This window comes from Mus musculus, chromosome 15 (genome assembly GCF_000001635.26).
Source record: "Mus musculus strain C57BL/6J chromosome 15, GRCm38.p6 C57BL/6J".
Taxonomy (NCBI): domain Eukaryota; kingdom Metazoa; phylum Chordata; class Mammalia; order Rodentia; family Muridae; genus Mus; species Mus musculus.
In genome coordinates this window covers 79901896-79919351 of record NC_000081.6, presented here as the reverse complement: position 1 = coordinate 79919351, position 17456 = coordinate 79901896, and the positions used below count along the sequence as shown (strand labels likewise).

Genomic DNA, 17456 nt, shown 5'->3' with positions numbered 1-17456 from the left:
GAGTAAGCCCCTGCAGCCTTGACCCTCAGCCCTAGGGAGACAAGGCCCACGTTTGAGACCCAGAGAGATAACTGAGCTGAGCAGGTTTGAGGGTAGGTTATGTCTAGTATGGTCTGTGGCCCGTGGATAGGGGAGGGTGGGACAGATGCCAATGAGGCTGAGTATATCCGGGGAATTACAGCGAGAGGGAAGGTACTGCAGTGGAGGGGGGCGGGCTGACCTGCCACGCCCTGGCTTGCCCCTGCAGCGGCTGTACAGCATGGACCTGCGGAGCTCCCACAAAGCCAAGGGCAATGAGAAGCTCTGCTTCTCTCTGGCGCGCCCGCTCCGCAGCGGGAGCCCCATGGGGGTGGTCAAGGCAGGGGTCGCTGAGCTGGTGGAGAAGGGCCCCTTGGTGCCCACCCTGCCATTCCCGCTCCGCAAGGCGCGCAAAGCCCACAAGTACCTGCGGCTCTCACGCAAGAAGTTCCCGCCACGCGGGCCCCACCTGGAGAGTCACAGCCATCGACGGGAGCTCTCCCTGCAGGAGTCAGCAGCCCCAGACGTTGTGCAGACCCCCGGAGACTGGGAGCCTATGGAGCAAGCCCCCGAGGAGGAGGGTAAGTCAGCCATCCTGAGACCTCAAAGCCGGGAAGGTCCCTGACCCCTGTCCAGGGGGCCTGGAAACCCAACAGTGGAGCAGGCAGGACTGACTGGACCTGGCCCCTGCCCATTCTGCTATAGCTAGCTAGGCAGGTGCACATGCGCCCTCCTAAAGCATCCTGCTTCAAGCGTGTGGGGGGATGGGCAGCGTGCTACCATTCACGACTTCTGACTGCCCACTCGGTGCCGAGTGGTGCCTGTACCTCACCCGTGTCTTTGTTCCATGGCTGCAGCAGAAGCAGACCTGACCAATGGGCCGCCTCCCTGGACACCCACGCTCCCCTCAAGTGAAGTTACCGTGACTGACATCACCGCCAACTCCGTCACCGTCACCTTCCGCGAGGCTCAAGCCGCCGAGGGCTTCTTCCGAGACCGCAACGAGAAGCTGTGAATAGCGGCTTCCCCTCTTAAAACTGTGCTTCTTGGGGCTTGGGTGAGGATTTCCAGAGACAGGAGGGGCTGGGAGCAGGGTAAATATTTTTATTTTTTAAAAAAGTAGAAGCACGGGGAAGACCCCAGCACCCGCCCTTGCTCCCCGACGGTTGTTTACAAAGAGGCCTCAGAAACAGGGGGGGAAGGCCAGTGTTGTCTGGGTCTCATCTCCTGGGCAGATGGGGACAGGCTACCCTGCCCAGTACGCCTCTGTCATTATCTTTCAGAGGCTGATCCGTGGAGCCGGAGGAGCCCAGGAGGTCCAGACCTTGCCTCAGGCAGTCACCCCAGCTTTCTGGTGGTGTCCCTTCCCTGTCCCTTGCCGTGGGTCTTTACTATGAACTTTCCACTCCAGCCTTGTGGTGGGACACAGAGGCCGGCCTTGGCCACCGGGGACAGGATCAGGACAACCGGCACGGGCTGGACCAGGGAAGAGGCTGCCCACCAAGCCTCCTCCGAGTGTGCTGTCTCCCTGCCATTGGCCTGTGTAGAGATGCCCATGAACACATCCGGACACCCCAACATGCACACCTTTAGAAAACTGACCAGTTGAACATGACACCATTCACAGCACAAACAGAACTTGCCGCGGCACCCTTGCTCCGCCTTGCACGTAGGTCATGTGACAGGATCTGTCGGCTGTCATCTCCGAGCCGCCAATTGGACCAGGCTTTGGTGTGCAAGGTGCAGATGCTTCCACACAGGCTCACAGCCACCTGGCCCACCCTTCCTCCCACAGGAGTTCACATTCTTTCTGACTCAGGTGACTTTCCAGCCCCGCCCCCCAATTTCTCTGCCCTCTCCTGCCAATCAGCCGATCTGGGCACCCATGGGTGCCAGTGGTATGTGGGCAGTCAGGGAGGGAGTGTCCCACCACTTTCTCAGGGCAGTCCTTGTCTTCTTTGTCCCCCTCCCCACCCAACCTGAATGGCATGGCTAAGGATGGATGACCCCTCCCACCTTGTGGGGGTTGAACATGAATCAGGTTGCACACAAGTGTGTGGTCCTGATTTGGCAAGGGGGGGGGTGCGGTTTGCTGGTTTGCACAGGTGCCCTATAGGCTGACAGCTTCCTACCTGAGGACGGCTCCCTCCCTTGTCGAGAGCACATTGCTCACACACCCGCTGCTACCATACGAACCTATATGGCTGGGTCCTAGCAGCTACCAATTCTGCTGTGTCTTTAGGAGGCCAGCAGAGTCAGTATGAACAAGGGCAGGATGACTTCTAAACACTACCCTGCCCCGTGTCTGTCTGCGACTCTATCCTCTTCCTTCTCTAGTCCCTGGTCTCCCCCTCCTTTAGTCTTAATGGTCCAGGGTTAACTCAGTGCTTCCGTTGGTGGCCGTCATCTGTGGGTGACCTGAATCTAGAGGATGTCTGGGTGGGCCAGAGAGAGGAGAGACAGGAACCTCAGCCAGTAGGCTACAGGAACCTGGAGGTGGGGAGACCTTGGTGTTCTTGAAGCCCCAGCTCCCAGAGAGGTGAGGGTGGCTGGAGCTTTTCTTTGCTGCTGGGTTTGATGGCCCACCATATTGGGGGACAGAATCCCTTCGGTGTCATGCTTCCCATCCCTAGGGGCATGGGACTAAATGCCTGTACAATTTGAATTTTGATCATGAGACCCCAGGGGGGGCTTTCCAAGCAGCTGCCTTCTGTCTTTTGCAGTAGGCGGTGACCTTTTATCTCACGGGGCCCTTTATGAAACCCACCAGTCCCTGGAGATTGTGGACTAGGCTGGATATCCCTCAGGGTAGCCATGTAGCTCTGAACTGCTGGAAACTGGCCGCCTAGGGAGAATGGCAGAAGGCTTCGAGTGGCTATACACAGGCTTCTCCTAGCCTGAAGCTACCCAAGTGGACAGTAACACGCCCCCTCTCCACCCACATACACTAACCCCATACAGGGCCAGTACTCCATGAGCCAGCAGTGGCGACCACCTGCCTATCTCTTAACCCCTCCCCCTGCATATTTGAATGTAGAGGTTGGGTTGAACTTCCCCCTCCCTGGGTTGGGGTGAAGATGTGCCTCAACCTCTGGTGTGGACACTTGTGCAGTGCCACAGTTGAGCCCATTTGGCCCACGTGGTTCTCATCTGGTAAGATGGTGATCTTATTGCCAAGTTCCTTCCACCTCCTGCCTACCGAGGAAGTAGCTCGGTGTCAGCGAGGTGGTATCGATTTTGCTTTATAAATGGCGGGCCAGACCTGGCCACCAGGTCTTTGCGCAAGACCGCTTCCTTTGCACACAGAATGAGCTACGAGCTTTGTTCAGACGACCTGAATGTATTGGGAGGAATTGGGCATAGGCCTTCCCCCGGGGGGAGTGCGATGGGAAGAGTAAGCAGGTGTAGGCTGCAGTTTTATTTTTGTACTGATATTGGTAAAAGACTGTATAGCATCTATTTATTTAGATGATTTATCTGATAGATGAGGCAAAAATTATTAAAAAATACATTAAAATGTCTTTAGAGACTTCTGTGTGTCTGGTTGTTTGTTTTGATGGTGTGATAACTGTGTGATACCCCACCCTTACCCTCAAACCGTAGCCCAGGACTCCGTGCCTCCCAACTATAGTCCATGGTATGGGACTATAGACATCCAGTCTTCTGAACCCAATTAAAATCAGCTGAGGAGAGAAATGAGCCTAGCGTGTCAGGGCTGGGCCTGTGGCCGTGAACCTTGCGGTTCCTCTATATCTTCTAAGAGTAGCTGGTTCTAGAAGACTGGGTGTCAGCAGCTTGAGTGTTCAGTCTCAGGCTGGAGAACCAGGTCAGTCATGAGGCTGACGCGCACTTACATGGACTCTGCACACCTGACAAGCTCGACACAGGCAGTGCAGAAAGCATGCACTGCTTAGTTCTCTCGATGGCCTGCCCTGCGCGGCTGTACAGGCAGGACTTGACACCTGCAGAGGAACCTTGGGTATGTCCGTCCACAGCCAAGATGAGAGGTGATGTCAGGAGAGCCTCTGGAGGTATGGTGTCCACTGCTCTACTGAGCTCAACTCCACAGAGGGCCCACAATCTCCAAGACTCTGCAAAGAGGTGGCCCATGACAATAACAAAGGAGACAAGCTTCTTGGTAGGATGGCCATTGGTCCTCGGAGCTGGTGCTGGCCCCAAGGTTGCAGTGGACAGTATTCATCTCTCTCCTTCAGTCCCCACAGCTGGCATTTCCACAGGTCAGTGCATTCATCAGAGGGGTCCAGAGCCCTTTTATCTTACCAGGCCATGCCTCTGATACTGTCTGTCTTAGTCTCCACCGGGAATAGGAATGGCGAGGCTACTCAGCTCCAGCTTCTGGCAAGCTCCTCTCTCCTGGATTGGAGGCAGTAAACCTCGGGGTCAGTAGCAGCCTTGCAGCGATGAGATACTATGTTAGCGTTGTTTCTTCCATTGGCCCACTGGTTGTGGGAGGCAAGTACCCAGCTTCAGCGGCAGGGTTTTGAGGCGCCCCCTGCACTGCTCGCCTGGCAGCAAGGATGTCTCTGTTCTAAGGAGCAGAGTCTACATCTGCATGAAGGCCCTATCTAGCCTCCAGCCCTTGCCATTTCCTGACTGGCAGCATTCAGCATTCACTGGGCACCTGTTCTAGATCTTACAGAGATGCCATCTGCACACACACACACACACACACACACATACACACACACACAGGCTTTGTAGCACATTGTCCCCACAGACCAGCTGCCCTGGATAGTATTGCACGGGGTGGGGCGTTGAGTCTGCGGACCAGGCCCACACAGCTGCATCCCCCCTCACTAAGAGATCTTTGCTGACTGGAAGTTGCTGCAAGGGAAATGCTTATGGGGTAAGCCCAGTGTCTTGTTGCCCATAGATGGCAGCAAGGACCCAGGTAATATGTACCCAAGTCTGAGTAGGTGTTGGAACAAGCACATATGAATCACTGTAAAGTTGTGGTCCTCAACCTTCCTAATGCTGCAACCCTTTCAGTTCCTCATGTTGTATTGACCCCATCTAATCATAAAATTATTTTGTCATTACCTCATAACTGTAATCGTGCTTCTGTTATGAACTGGAATGTAAACACCTGATCTATGGCTTGCCTGGGGGTCGCGACCCACAGGTTGAGAACCATGGCTCTGAAGGGCCGGGTGTCCCAAGGTGACCAACCACCTTCTACACTATCAAGCAACCTCCCTGAGGCTCAGCACCATTTGGGTCCCACCCCCAGTTCTCACCTCTGACAGATGAGTGGCTTTGAGGCAGCTTTGGGAGGGGCTGTCTATGAAGAAGTCTCACTTAGCCTCCCCTGCCCGTCTCCCTGCCTTGCCCCAGCGGCTGTGCCATTGGGCAGATGCTTTGGTGAGGACTGAGGCTGGCATCACCCACTGTGATGGAGGCACAATGAACCCCCTCTCCCTCATATTTCCTGGGAGTCCTCTGTGGTCCTTTAGAGCACAACCTTAAAGGGCTGCAGGAGAGATGGCTCAGTGGTTATAAACACTGAGTGCTCTTCCAGAGGTCCTGAGTTCAAGTCCCAGCAACCACATGGTGGCTCACAACCATCTGTAATGGGATCCGATGCACTCTTCTGGTGTGTCTGAGGACATCAACAGTGTACTCACGACCTTACTGCTGGGGAGGCCAAAGCAGAAGAAGGATCAGAAATTTGAGGCCAACCTGGTCTATATCTTGAGACCCTGTTTTAAGAATAAATTATTAGAAACCTGGACTTGAGTCAAGCATGGTCCTACCTGTCTTTAAAAGTATTTTCCAGTCGGGCGTGGTGGCGCGCATGCCTTTAATCCCAGCACTCGGGAGGCAGAGGCAGGCGATTTCTGAGTTCGAGGCCAGCCTGGTCTACAGAGTGAGTTCCAGGACAGCCAGGGCTATACAGAGAAACCCTGTTTTGAAAAAAAACAAAGTATTTTCCAGCAATCTGGAAGTAGAGGCAAGCAGATGTATATACGTTTGAAGCTAACCTGATGTACATTAGAGAATAGCATCCAGTCAGGATCACAATAGGGGAAACCCTGTCTCAAAAGCCAAACAAAAAGCCAGGCACAATGGCCACCCTTGCTTACTATAACTGCAAACGTGGACGCAGAACACAGGAGCTCAAAGTCACCCTTGGCTCATGTCCTGGAACCCTGGGATGTGCTCTGTAGACTGGACTGGCCCCCCAGTCAGAGATCCACCTGCCTCTGCCTCCCGAGTGCTGGTATCAAAAGTGTGTGCCATCACCTCCTGGCCCAAGCTATGCAGGGACTTTGAGAATTACCTCGGTTATGTGAGACTTTTTAACAAAAAAAAAAAAAAAAAAAAAAAAAGATAAGACAACAATGAAAAAGAGGACGAAATTAAGAGGATCAGGGAATTGTTCACATTAAATCCACTCCAAGCTTCCACCACCTCAGAGACCCAAGCTGTCCTAAAGTGTTTTCCCGCACGTTACCATCAGCCCCCACGGGTTCTGAGTGGATGGGGTTGGGGAGGGGGGAGGCTGTCTTCACATACAGCTTCTATGGCCTCCACATCACTGTGGTGGGACTGGTACCAAATGTCCCGGCCTGCCTGTGACCTCTGTCCCACAGGTGCCTGCTGAGCTGGCCATGTTCCCATGTCCTTTAGGCACACTCCAGGTACTACATCTTTGGGAGGGAGTCTATTCCATGTGCAGTCTGAGCTGATAGCAGGGGCGGGAGAGGGGGAGTGTCAGCTTGTGGGGCCTGTATCCCTCTGGGAGACATTCTCCTCGTGCATGATGCAGTTGCTCCTTCTAGGAGCAGTCAGACTGGTGAAGACTGTGGTCCACTGTGCTGATTGGTTGTCAACTTGACACAAGCTACGATCATTTAGAAGGAGGGGTCTTCAACTGAGGACATGCACGCATGTCCCCATCAGAATGGCCCTGTGGGTATGCCTATGGACTAAGAAGCATTTTCTTCATTAATGACTGACATGAGAGGGCCCTACCCGCTGCGTGCGGTGCCTCCACTGGGTGGGTGTTTCTGGGGTGAATAAGAAAGCAGAGTGAGGGCTGGAGAGATGGCTCAGTGGTTAAAGAGCACCGACTGCTCTTCCAGAGAGGTCCTGAGTTCAATCCCTAGCAACCACATGGTGGCTCACAACCATCTGCAATGGGATCTGATGCCTTCTTTTGTGGTGTGTCTGAAGACAGCGACAGTGAACTCATACATAAAATAAATCTGAAAGAAAGAGAGAGAGAGAGAGAGAGAGAGAGAGAGAGAGAGAGAGAGAGAGAGAAAGAAAGGGAGAAAGAAAGAGAGAAAGAAAGAAAGAAAGAAAGAAAGAAAGAAAGAAAGAAAGAAAGAAAGAAAGAAAGAAAGACAGGAGGGAGGGAAGGAAGGAAGGAAGGAAGGAAGGAAGAAAGAAAAGAAAGAAAGAAAGAAAGAAAAGAAAGAAAGAAAGAAAGAAAGAAAGAAAGAAAGAAAGAAAGAAAGAAAGAAAGAAAGAAGACAGAGTGGGCAGGCCACGGGGAGCAAACCACTAAGTAGCAGTCTTCCATGGCCCCTGCTTTTAGCTCCTGCCTTGGTTTCCCTTCTTTGATGGATTGTGATTGGGATGTATAAACCAAATAAGTCTCCCAAGTGGCTTTTGGTCATGGTGTTTATCACAGTGATAGAACACCAAGACTTGCTCTGGCCCCCATCTCCCACCCCCCACCTCCGGCTTTCAGACCTCTAGGAATCTACACTGTTGGAGCCAGAGCTCCCCGCCTGCAGAAAGCTGTGCGCTCAAGCTGCCACCCACCCATCTACCTCCCCAGTGCCGAATCATACCCCAGAAAACCACTAAGAAAGCAACAATGTGTGAACACTGTGTTTTCCAAAGCAACCAATTGAATGGGAAAAGGCTCCGCTCTCACAGCCTTTGCTGACAGCACGCAAAGCTGACCGAGGACCCTGGATTGTTGGTGCTGCCTGGCTTCCTGCCAGTTAGGCAAACACCCGACCGCTGATGGTGGGCTTGGTTCGGGTTCTGCCTGGGATTTTGAGGATTGAAAAAAATGTCTTACTCAGTTGGTAGAGTACTTGCCTAGCATGCAGAGCCCTGGGTTTAGCCCCCAGCATCACAGAAAATGACCTAGTGGTACCCACCTGTGATCCCAGGCACCAGAAGATCTGGAGTACATGGTCATCTTTAATGCACAGTGAGTTTGAAGCTAGTCTAAGATGCATGAGACCTTGACTTGGGAGGAAAGAACATTAAAAAAAAAAAAAAAAGATTATAAATATATGCTCTCTGCACGTACACCTTCATGCCAGAAGAGGGCATCAGATCCCATTACAGATGGTTGTGAGCCATCATGTGGTTGCTAGGAATTGAACTCAGAACCTCTGGAAGAGCAGACAGTGCTCCTAACCACTGAGCCATCTCTCTAGCCCCTGGGGGAAAATTTTTTTAAAAAAGTGTCCTTCAGGCCTGGCAGTGGTGGTGCACACCTTTAATCCCAGCACTTAGGAGGTAGAGGCAGGTGGATTTCTGAGCTCAAGGGCAGCCTGGTCTACAGAGTGAGTTCCAGGACAGCCCACCATACCTGGTCTGAAGGAGACTTTTTCTTTCTATTTTTCCTAACCCTGAACACTAGTACTGGGGTCCCTCCTGGCTTTGAAGTTCCCCAGTCCAGTCCACTATCTTTCTTCGGGATTTAGTGAGCCACTCCACAGCTTCCAGTGCTCAATCAAACCAACCTTCAACATCTTTGTTTTTGTTTTTTCAGGACAGGGTTTCTCTGTGTAGCCCTGGTTGTCCTGGAACTCACTTTGTAGACCAGGCTGACCTCGAACTCAGAAATCCGCCTGCCTCTGCCTCCCGAGTGCTGGGATTAAAGGCGTGTGTGCCACCACTGCCCAGCCAACATCTTTTTATTTGCATTTCATTAGCTGGAGTTGTCTTCATTGCTTCAGCTAAGAACCCTGAACAATACTAGTCTGAGATTTTTTCTTTCTTTTCAACCTGTACCGTGTATGGGCCATGTGAGGTTACCCTTTGTGGCTAGATTAGGAGTCACCTAGGAGACACTGCTGGGCAGTGTGAGTGTAAGAGTTAAATTGAGGACCAGAACTCAGATCTATCATCCACATTGTATTTGTTTGGCTGGCATGCAAAATGCCAATTGTGACGGTCCCACGGGAGCTTGCACCAAGAGTCCAGAAACCTCTATGTAAGTCACTGTCAGACTTGGATCACTGGTAAGGAAGCTGAGTCGTTTGGAGAGGCTGTGATGATGGTGAAGCTAAGTATGATGGAGACTTCAGTGTCTTATACATGCCAGGAGCATGCGCTGTCCACAAGAGAAAGCAGGCACGGGGTGGACTTGTCCCAAGAGATGTTACATGTAAATGTATATGACAGAGCGGGAGAGGGGAGCTACAGCCTCAGGTGGCAGACATAGAGCCACAGGGCTTTGGTGTTTGTCCTGCAGGGTTTTGGTTTGAGAAAACTTTCCTTGCTATACCTCCATTCTCCGCTTTTGGAGTGGGGGTGTTCACTCCATGGTATCGAGTACCGGAAGTGTACAATTTGTATGATTTGTTTGTTTGTTTTTGTCGTTGTTGTTTTGTGTTTCTTCGTTTTGGTTTTGGTTTTTTGAGACAGGGTTTCTCTGTATAGCCCTGGCTGTCTTAGAACTCACTTTGTAGACCAGGCTGGCCTCAAACTCAGAAATCTGCCTGCCTCTGCCTCCCAAATGCTGGCATTAAAGGTGTGTGCCACCATCGTCCGGCTGTTTTTTGTTGTTAAACAGAAGTTTAGGGTTAAGCAGTTGCCTGAGTCTCAGAAGAGACTCTGACATTTTGAATAATAATAGCTTTTTTTGTTTGTTTGTTTTTTCGAGACAGGGTTTTTCTGTATAGCCCTGGCTGTCCTGGAACTCACTTTGTAGACCAGGCTGGCCTCAAACTCAGAAATCTGCCTGCCTCTGCCTCCCAAATGCTGGCATTAAAGGTGTGTGCCACCATCGTCCGGCTGTTTTTTGTTGTTAAACAGAAGTTCAGGGTTAAGCAGTTGCCTGAGTCTCAGAAGAGACTCTGACATTTTGAATAATAATAGCTGTTAAGCTTTTATGATGGGCAGTGATGGCTCACAGCAGGGATACACAAAGATAATCCTGTCTCAAAAAATGCCCCCCCTCCAAAAAAATTTTAGGGTGTAGGTCCAGGAAGATGGCTTAGCAGTTAGGACCACCAGCTGCCCCAGATGATGCAGGCACCACTCCCAGTGCCCACATAGTCGCTCATACTGATACATAAATCCAATCCCAGGGGGTCCAAATCCTTCTCTGGCCTCTGTGTGCATCAGGCATACATGTTGCGCAGGCATACATGCAGGGAACACATCCAAACACATAAAATAAAAATAACAATGAAGAAAAAATTTGGGGGGTACATTACAAATGAACTAAATGCATTTTGTGTTATGAAATGGCCATAAATCTTTGAGGATCAAGATGGAATAGTCTATTGAAGAGCAACAGAGGAAGACTTGTTTGTTTGTTTGTTTGTTTGTTTTTTCTTTCGAGACAGGGTTTCTCTGTGTAGCCCTGGTTGTCCTGGAACTCACTCTGTAGACCAGACTGGCCTCAAACTCAGAAATCCGCCTGCGCCTGCCTCTGCCTCGCAAGTGCTGGGATTAAAGGCGTGCGCCACCACCGCCCGGTGAGGAAGACTTTTAAAGGACAGTTAACACTGTTAGCCTGACTGGATTTGGACACACTTTTGGCTATGTCTAACAGCGTTTCCAAAAAAGTGTGTGCCATTTTTTGTGGTGTGTGTGTGTGTGTGTGTGTTATACATACTTAGGTGGAGACCAGGTCATTGTTCCTCAATCAAACTCCTTTTTTTTTTTTTTTTTTGAGACAGACACCCTATGTAGAGGGAACTGGGTTGGGTTGCAACTACAGGGAGATATATAATATATACATTATATATATATATACACACACATATAAATTATATATTGCATGTATGCATATATAATGTACACATTATACATACATAAACACACATACATATATATGGGGTGCCATGGAGTCCAGGAGAGGGCACCAGGTACCCTGGAGCTAGAGTTAGATCAATTGTGAGCTACAGGAGGTGGGTGCTGGGATCTGAACTCTGATCTTCAGGTGCAGTCAGCTTGCTCACCTGTGAGCCAGTTTGCTGGCTCCCTTCCTTGATGTTCACACTCTGATGGGTGAGGGGGCCTGCCTGGTTGTCCACTTTATTAGAAAAGAATTCAGGTTTGGGGATTTAAAAACTGTTCTTTTGGTGTGTTTTGTTTTGTTTTGTTTGAGACAGGGTCTCATTGTATAGCCCAGGATGTGGCAATCCTCCTGCCTCAAACACATATGACCCAATCATGCACAACTTAATCTTGTCTTTCTTTCTTTGACTTCTTCCATTTATTTATGTATTTATCTATCTAAATTTATTTTTGAGACAGGGTCTCTGTGTAGTTCTGGCTGTCCTGGAGCCCACTATGTAGATCAGGCTAGCCTCAAGCTCGTGGAAATCCTCCTGCCTGCGATTAGAGGCACGCTGCTCCACCATGCCTGGCCCAACTTAAAAATTTCAAGTACAAAATTAAGTACCTATTGATGGCGGGAGGGTGAGGGGAGATAAAAAGATAATAAAAGAAAGAGGAAGGAAAAGCCACAGTGGGTTAAGGCTGGGAGTGGGCAGCGCACACCTTAAGCCTGGCTCTCAGAAGGCACTGGCAGGTGGATTTTAGAGTTTAAGGCCAGCTTAGTCTAGTAGTGAGTTCCAGAGTAGCAAGCTACCCAGTGAGACTCTGTCTTCAAAACAAAGCAAAACAACAAAAGATAAAACAAAAGGGGAAACAAACAGGAGAACAAAAGGTCTCCTAGACTTGGGGTTGGGTGGGGGGGTCACCAAAAGACCTTCTTGAATCTCTTCTTGCCTCTCAAGACATCGGGGGTCCAAGCTGTAGGTTTCCAAAGTCATTCACCAAATCTTGCAGACCCCAGGACTGTTGGGAAAGAAATATGGGCGCGCCAATGGATGTGAGGAAGATGGGCAACAGGAATGTTCTAGGTAAGAACAGGGACAGAGAGGTATGGAGAACTCAAGACGGAGAGAAGGCAGGACCCGGAAGCCCTGGTGCAAGAGAACCAAAGATGAGGGGCTGGGCCCAGGGGCGGGTGAAGGGAGGGGCAACCAAGGAATATGGAGAGAGGCGGGACATGTAGCAAAAAGCCGGGCCCGCGATTGAGAATTCTGCTGCAACCTGTAGGGCCTGTAATAGGGCTGGGTTTGAAGGGGCGGAGTCTGCACTAGGAGGCGGGGCCTTGCAGCAAGGTGGTTCTCACCTCCTTGATCCTGCGGAGCCGCCTTTGTGTGCGCCTGCTGATTATCTCCAATCCTTTCCATGGCCAAAACGGCCTTTTCGGGTTCACAAAGTTTGTCCAGCAGTCAGTAAACTCTGAGATGAAAAAAGAGGTAGCCAGTGAGTCCCCAGGCCGTGCAGAGGCCTTCCCCCTACTGCCTTCCCTTCTCAGGGTATGACTCTCTTCATAGAATCTGCCCAGTCGGTGGAGGCAAATCTTTAAAGGCCTCAGCTGGGCTAGCATCCTCCCTTCCTACCCAGCTTCTCTCCCGTCCCCCTGGCCATGGCTTGTCATATTGAGGCTGGAAAGCCTTTGCCCACTGGTGGCCGTGGGCCTTTCTTACGTGGGAGGTCCATGACGTCCACCAGGATCCCTGATTGCCACAGAGAACACAGCCCCTTCTGGAAGGGCCTCTTCCAGTGGAAATACAGGCGGGAGGTGTAGATATGCAGAATTAGATCTGGACGATCCCTTTTGAATGCCGCCAGTTGCCAGGCACAGTTTGGGCAGGGGCTCCAGGTGAGGTAGCAGGTGATTGTCACTTGGCTCAGCTCCATGGACCGAATCTTATCAAGGAAGAGGATTTCTGCATGCTGTTTGCCTTTCTGAGGGGAGTCCGGGCAGAAAGAAGTTGGAAGGCAGAAGCCAGACAGTATGAGACTGGGGGTGAACTTGGAGACCAGGGGCACTATCTTGTGAATTTCCTAATGTCTGGCCCCAGCACAAGGAGAACCCCTCTTTCTGTATTCAACCACTAACTCCACATTCCCAAAACACCACAGCTTTTTTCTAAATTGGACAAGAATCCCAGAGGTGCCCAGAGAAAAGGGTTCAGCAAAGAGATGGTACTTTCAAGTCATGGTCCCCATGAAGTGAGTGACCTCCTCACTTCTGGATGCTGACCCTGGAATTCACTATGTAAACCAAGCTGGCTTCGAATGCTCCCATGTGCTGGGATCAAAGGGGTACACCACTAAGTTCAGGAAGAGTTTTTCAAAGATGTTTTAACTGAAGAGAGGGTTGTAGTGAAAAGGCAGGACAGGGAGCCTGGAAGACAGCAGTGAAGAGGCCACTGTGTGTCCTTAATAGTTTCCTCAAGGCAGTAAAAAAAAAAAAAAAAACAGGCCCGGAAGGCTAGTCAAACATGGAGCGGACCACGTGTGTCAGGAAGCATGTGCTATGCAAAGGAACAACCTAGAAAGATTCAGGACAAGCAAGAAAGTCTGAGCCCCAGTGTGTTGAGTAAGAGAGAGGAAATGAAGGTTGGGACCCTCATGATGTGTTTCAAGGGCAGGGGAAAGTTCCTGGCTGCCTCTCGATCGAGCTCTAAGAACCCATCTGGTACCTCGCTTAGCAGGCAGCCTTTGAGTGGCGCTTGGCCATTGAACTGCTCCAGCTGGTAGCATAGATAGGGCTTCATGCGGTGGTAGTAGCAGAGATGCTTGACTCGTTGGTTGTAAAACTGCGAGTAAAATTCCTCTTCACTTAGCGGGTCCATTCGCCTATTGTACAAAGAACAAAGAAGACAAACAAAAGTGAGGAAATGTGACCTCGAGGCTCAGCCCGCTCTTAACCCAACTCTGGACCAATGCAGGGGCTTCTGATACCTTCATCGTCAACCTGTCAATCATAAACCTGTCACCACATCCCCCACATGACCTCTTCACCTGAAGCCCCTGGCGAGTGGCATATATACTAATTAACACGTGCTGTCTCTAGCCAGGGCTACTCCCCAGTGGAACCTAAAGATGTCTGGGTTGTAATGCACTCATCATTGCCCTGGGAGCAGGGGAGGGTGCAGATTCTTCTGGGACTTTCTCTTAATCCTGGGACTCAGGGCCATCTGATGGCCTGGCCAGGGCTACTTTCGTGTAGCCTCCCTCAGCCCTGAAGCAGGCTGATCCAGATTTTGACCTTGCTGCCACTAAGGAGATTACCTAGGGTGGAGACTTCTGACCTAGATGGCTCTATTGTTCTGTCACCTGCCACTGCACTCCTCCAAGACACTGCTACCTGCTGAGAGGCCCCTGAGATACTCCTGAGGAACGTCTCATCCTGCACGTCACCCGCAGGCTGACTCCAGACACCAAGAATGGACTGGCGGGGTGGGGGTGGCCCTTATAAGCACGGTCTCTTAGTAAACTCTCCTTGAACAGGAACGTTGTCTTGGTCTCCATTAATTTCTCTTGCAGTCTAAGTCTCTTTCAGCCCCAGCCTGCCTCCCAGATGTACCCGGTTCATGTAGGCCGCAGGCCGGCATACAACACGTTTGCGTGGAACAAACATGTTCTTGCAGACAGCTCTGCTCTCGGGAATGAGGAACCCAGCTTCAACAGACTTTCCAGTCTTTCCTTCCCCTGGCAACTAATGGTTCTTGGCCAAAGCGGCTCTTAGGTGGCATCAAAAGGCCTGGGACAAAGTGGCCCAACTGCATAGCTCAGAAGGGAAAAGGGAGTGGTTTCTGTCTCTCATTTCTCTTCCTGATTAAATTACAGGAGGCCCAGCTCATCGTGGGTGAATCTGTATGTCCTGTGGATCTCTCTCCCATTCTTTCCCATCTCTGTGGCTGTGACACGCTATGAAACACTCTCCTCTTTCTTATCCCCCAACTCCTGATCTCAGAGGGTGGTGGGCAGCTTCTCTAGAGTAAATCTTTGCCCATTTCCAGGAGTCAGTCCTCCTATCTCTGGCTCTCCCTCCTTCCTGCCTCTCCTCCACCAAGCTACTTTGCAGTAAGCCCCCATCCCCCAATCCTGTGATCTCTCTGGAAGCCCCACCTTCCATTGATTGGTAAGCTTTCCTCACAGACCTGCAGGCTGCCCTGTACCTGAAGCCTTCTTTCAGGTAAGATGCTAAAGGCACCCAACTTCCTGTGTAATGTCACTAGGCCATGGTGTGTGCTCCCAGACTAGGAGATCTGGCCCTCCATGACTTCACCATACATCTGTTTCCCTTTTCTCTGTGTAGGTGTGGCATGTTTGGTACATGCATGTGAGCATGCACACCCATGTGTACCCATGTGGAGGCCAGAGCGGGCCACTGGGTATTTTATGCCCTGCACCGGAAGCTCCTCATTCAGTCTACTCTGGCTGACCAGTGGGTGAATCTGTATGTCCTGTGGATCTCTCTCCCATTCTTTCCCATCTCTGTGGCTGTGACACGCTATGACCAGTGACCTCCTGTGTCACCATCTTCAACACCCAGTGCTGGGCTATAAACACATGCAACTTTGCCCACATTTTTTACATGGCGACTGGGATTCGAACTCAGGTCTTTGCACTGGCAAAGCAAATGCTTATCCTTCCTCAGCCGTCTCCCTCACCCCTGCCCCCTAAATCTTCTGTTTTCTGGCTTTCCTGCTTCTCGGTCAAGATTCAAATCTACAAAAAGTCAGCACATGTCGGGGGCCATCTGAAGGCCTCCAGTGGTTAAGAGCACTTGCTGCTCCTACAAAGGACCCAGGCTTGGACCGGGCATGGTGACGCACACCTTTAATCCCAGCACTCGGGAAGCAGAGGCAGGCGGATTTCTGAGTTCGAGGCCAGCCTGGTCTACAAAGTGAGTTCCAGGACAGACAGGGCTACACAGAGAAACCCTGTCTCAAAAAAAAGGAAAAAAAAAAAAAAAAAAAAAAAGGACCTAGGCTTGGTTGCCAGCAACCACATGGTGGCTAGTGGCCATATGTAAGTCTAGTTCCAAGGTATCTGATAGCTGTTTCTTCTGCCCTCTCTGGGTAGTATATGCAGGTGAACTTACATAAGTGCAGACAGGGCATTTATACATACAAAATTTAAAAAAAAATCTTAAAAACAAACAATGCTAATAACTCGCCACACGTACAGTTTGGTGAGATGCTTACGGTCCTAGGAAGGATGGGGTATCTTGGGTAGCCTCTTTTTTGTCCCTACTCTTCTAACTTATCTCTCAAAAGGGAACATGGGCCTGCTGAAGGGGAAGCTATTGGATAAATGTCAAACCTAGGGGCACCATTCCATCTTAAATACCAGGCAGGTAAGGACTGATTCCCAAGATTACAGACAGAAACGGGGTGTGTGAGTGTGGGGGGGGGCAGGGGGCTAGGGGGACAAAGAAGAACCCTTTGTTTGTTTCATAGGGAGGTTTGTTGAAAGGACATGTCCCTCCCTAGCTCACAGCGTGCAGAGGCCAAAAACCATCTGGGCCCACCCTGCCATTACCAGACCAAAAAGCAAGTCTCTGTTCCAGTCTGCACGCCTGCCCTATCTGGTTCTCCAAGAGAAAGTAGCCCCATGTTTTCGGGGTGTGTGTGTGTGTGTGTGTGTGTGTGTGTGTGTGTGTGTGTGTGAATCACACACCTTTTATATGCAATAGTACAAGTATAGATTAATGCCAAGAGTTTTGAGCCTCTGCATCCCCGCCCCCCACCCCCACCCCCTCTACTGTCCAAGGTTAAGTTCATTGTTCTAGATCAATGAAATGGCTTTTCTTTCTTTTCAAAAAGATTTTAACTTTCATTTTTAATGGTGTGGGGGCTGGGTTGGGGAAGGTGCGTATGTATACAAGTGTACAGGTGCCCAGAGAGGCCAGAAGAGGCTGTCAATGCAATTATGAGCTGCCTGGGGTGAGCGCTAGGTCCCTCTTCATTTTTTTTAAACCACTGAGCCTTCTCTGCAGTCCCCAAACTTTTCTTATCTTTGCCAGATCTTGCTGGACAGTAACTTTCTGTAATCGGAAGACTTATGTGAGACCCAGCCCCTCCACAACCATCAAAGCCTGGGCTTGGCCGCAGGTTGCATGCATAAGCGCACATAGAACAAATGGCAATGGGACCAGTCACACACGGGAACTTTATGTATCAGCAGTGCCTTTTAAGGCCTGGTGCAACAAACTACACTTCAATGTATCCAACTGCTAAAGCTTAGGAACTTAAACTCAGAATGATAAAGGGCCAGAACCCAGGGGAGAATGGGTTGTCTCTGATGGGGCCCTACAAGATCCGAAGTCCATGGTGATATTCAGGACAGCTCTATTCCAACAGTAAAGGACTCAAGGATTCATGCTTTTTCCTCAA

General features: G+C 50.6%; 2 protein-coding genes across 16 annotated transcripts in view; one reads left to right on the top strand and one right to left on the bottom strand.

Annotated features, from left to right (window-relative positions):
• Positions 1-3548, top strand: part of Cbx7 (chromobox 7) — a 55340-nt gene extending 51792 nt beyond the window's left edge. For 4 of the 9 annotated variants that reach the window (XM_011245690.3, XM_011245691.3, XM_006521144.4 and 1 more), the window contains 3 exons: positions 248-599; positions 876-1075; positions 1302-3548. In XM_011245690.3, coding sequence (XP_011243992.1) covers positions 248-599; positions 876-1033 — 510 coding nt within the window. In that variant the 3' untranslated portion in view covers positions 1034-1075; positions 1302-3548. Of the gene's footprint in view, positions 1-247; positions 600-875; positions 1113-1301 lie in introns of all 9 variants that reach the window. The other 5 variants (XM_006521148.4, XM_006521147.4, XR_384025.4 and 2 more) reach the window with 4 other exon arrangements.
• Apobec3 (apolipoprotein B mRNA editing enzyme, catalytic polypeptide 3) overlaps positions 1134-17456 on the bottom strand; it is a 26161-nt gene continuing 9838 nt past the window's right edge. For 2 of the 7 annotated variants that reach the window (XM_017316808.2, XM_006521553.4), the window contains 4 exons: positions 13752-13908; positions 12750-13011; positions 12389-12501; positions 9128-12048 (listed from right to left, as the gene is read on the bottom strand). In XM_017316808.2, the coding sequence (XP_017172297.1) occupies positions 11983-12048; positions 12389-12501; positions 12750-13011; positions 13752-13908 (598 nt within the window). In that variant the 3' untranslated portion in view covers positions 9128-11982. Of the gene's footprint in view, positions 4393-7457; positions 8251-9127; positions 12049-12388; positions 12502-12749; positions 13012-13751; positions 13909-17456 lie in introns of those variants that run through there. The other 5 variants (NM_001160415.1, NM_030255.3, XR_001781583.2 and 2 more) reach the window with 4 other exon arrangements.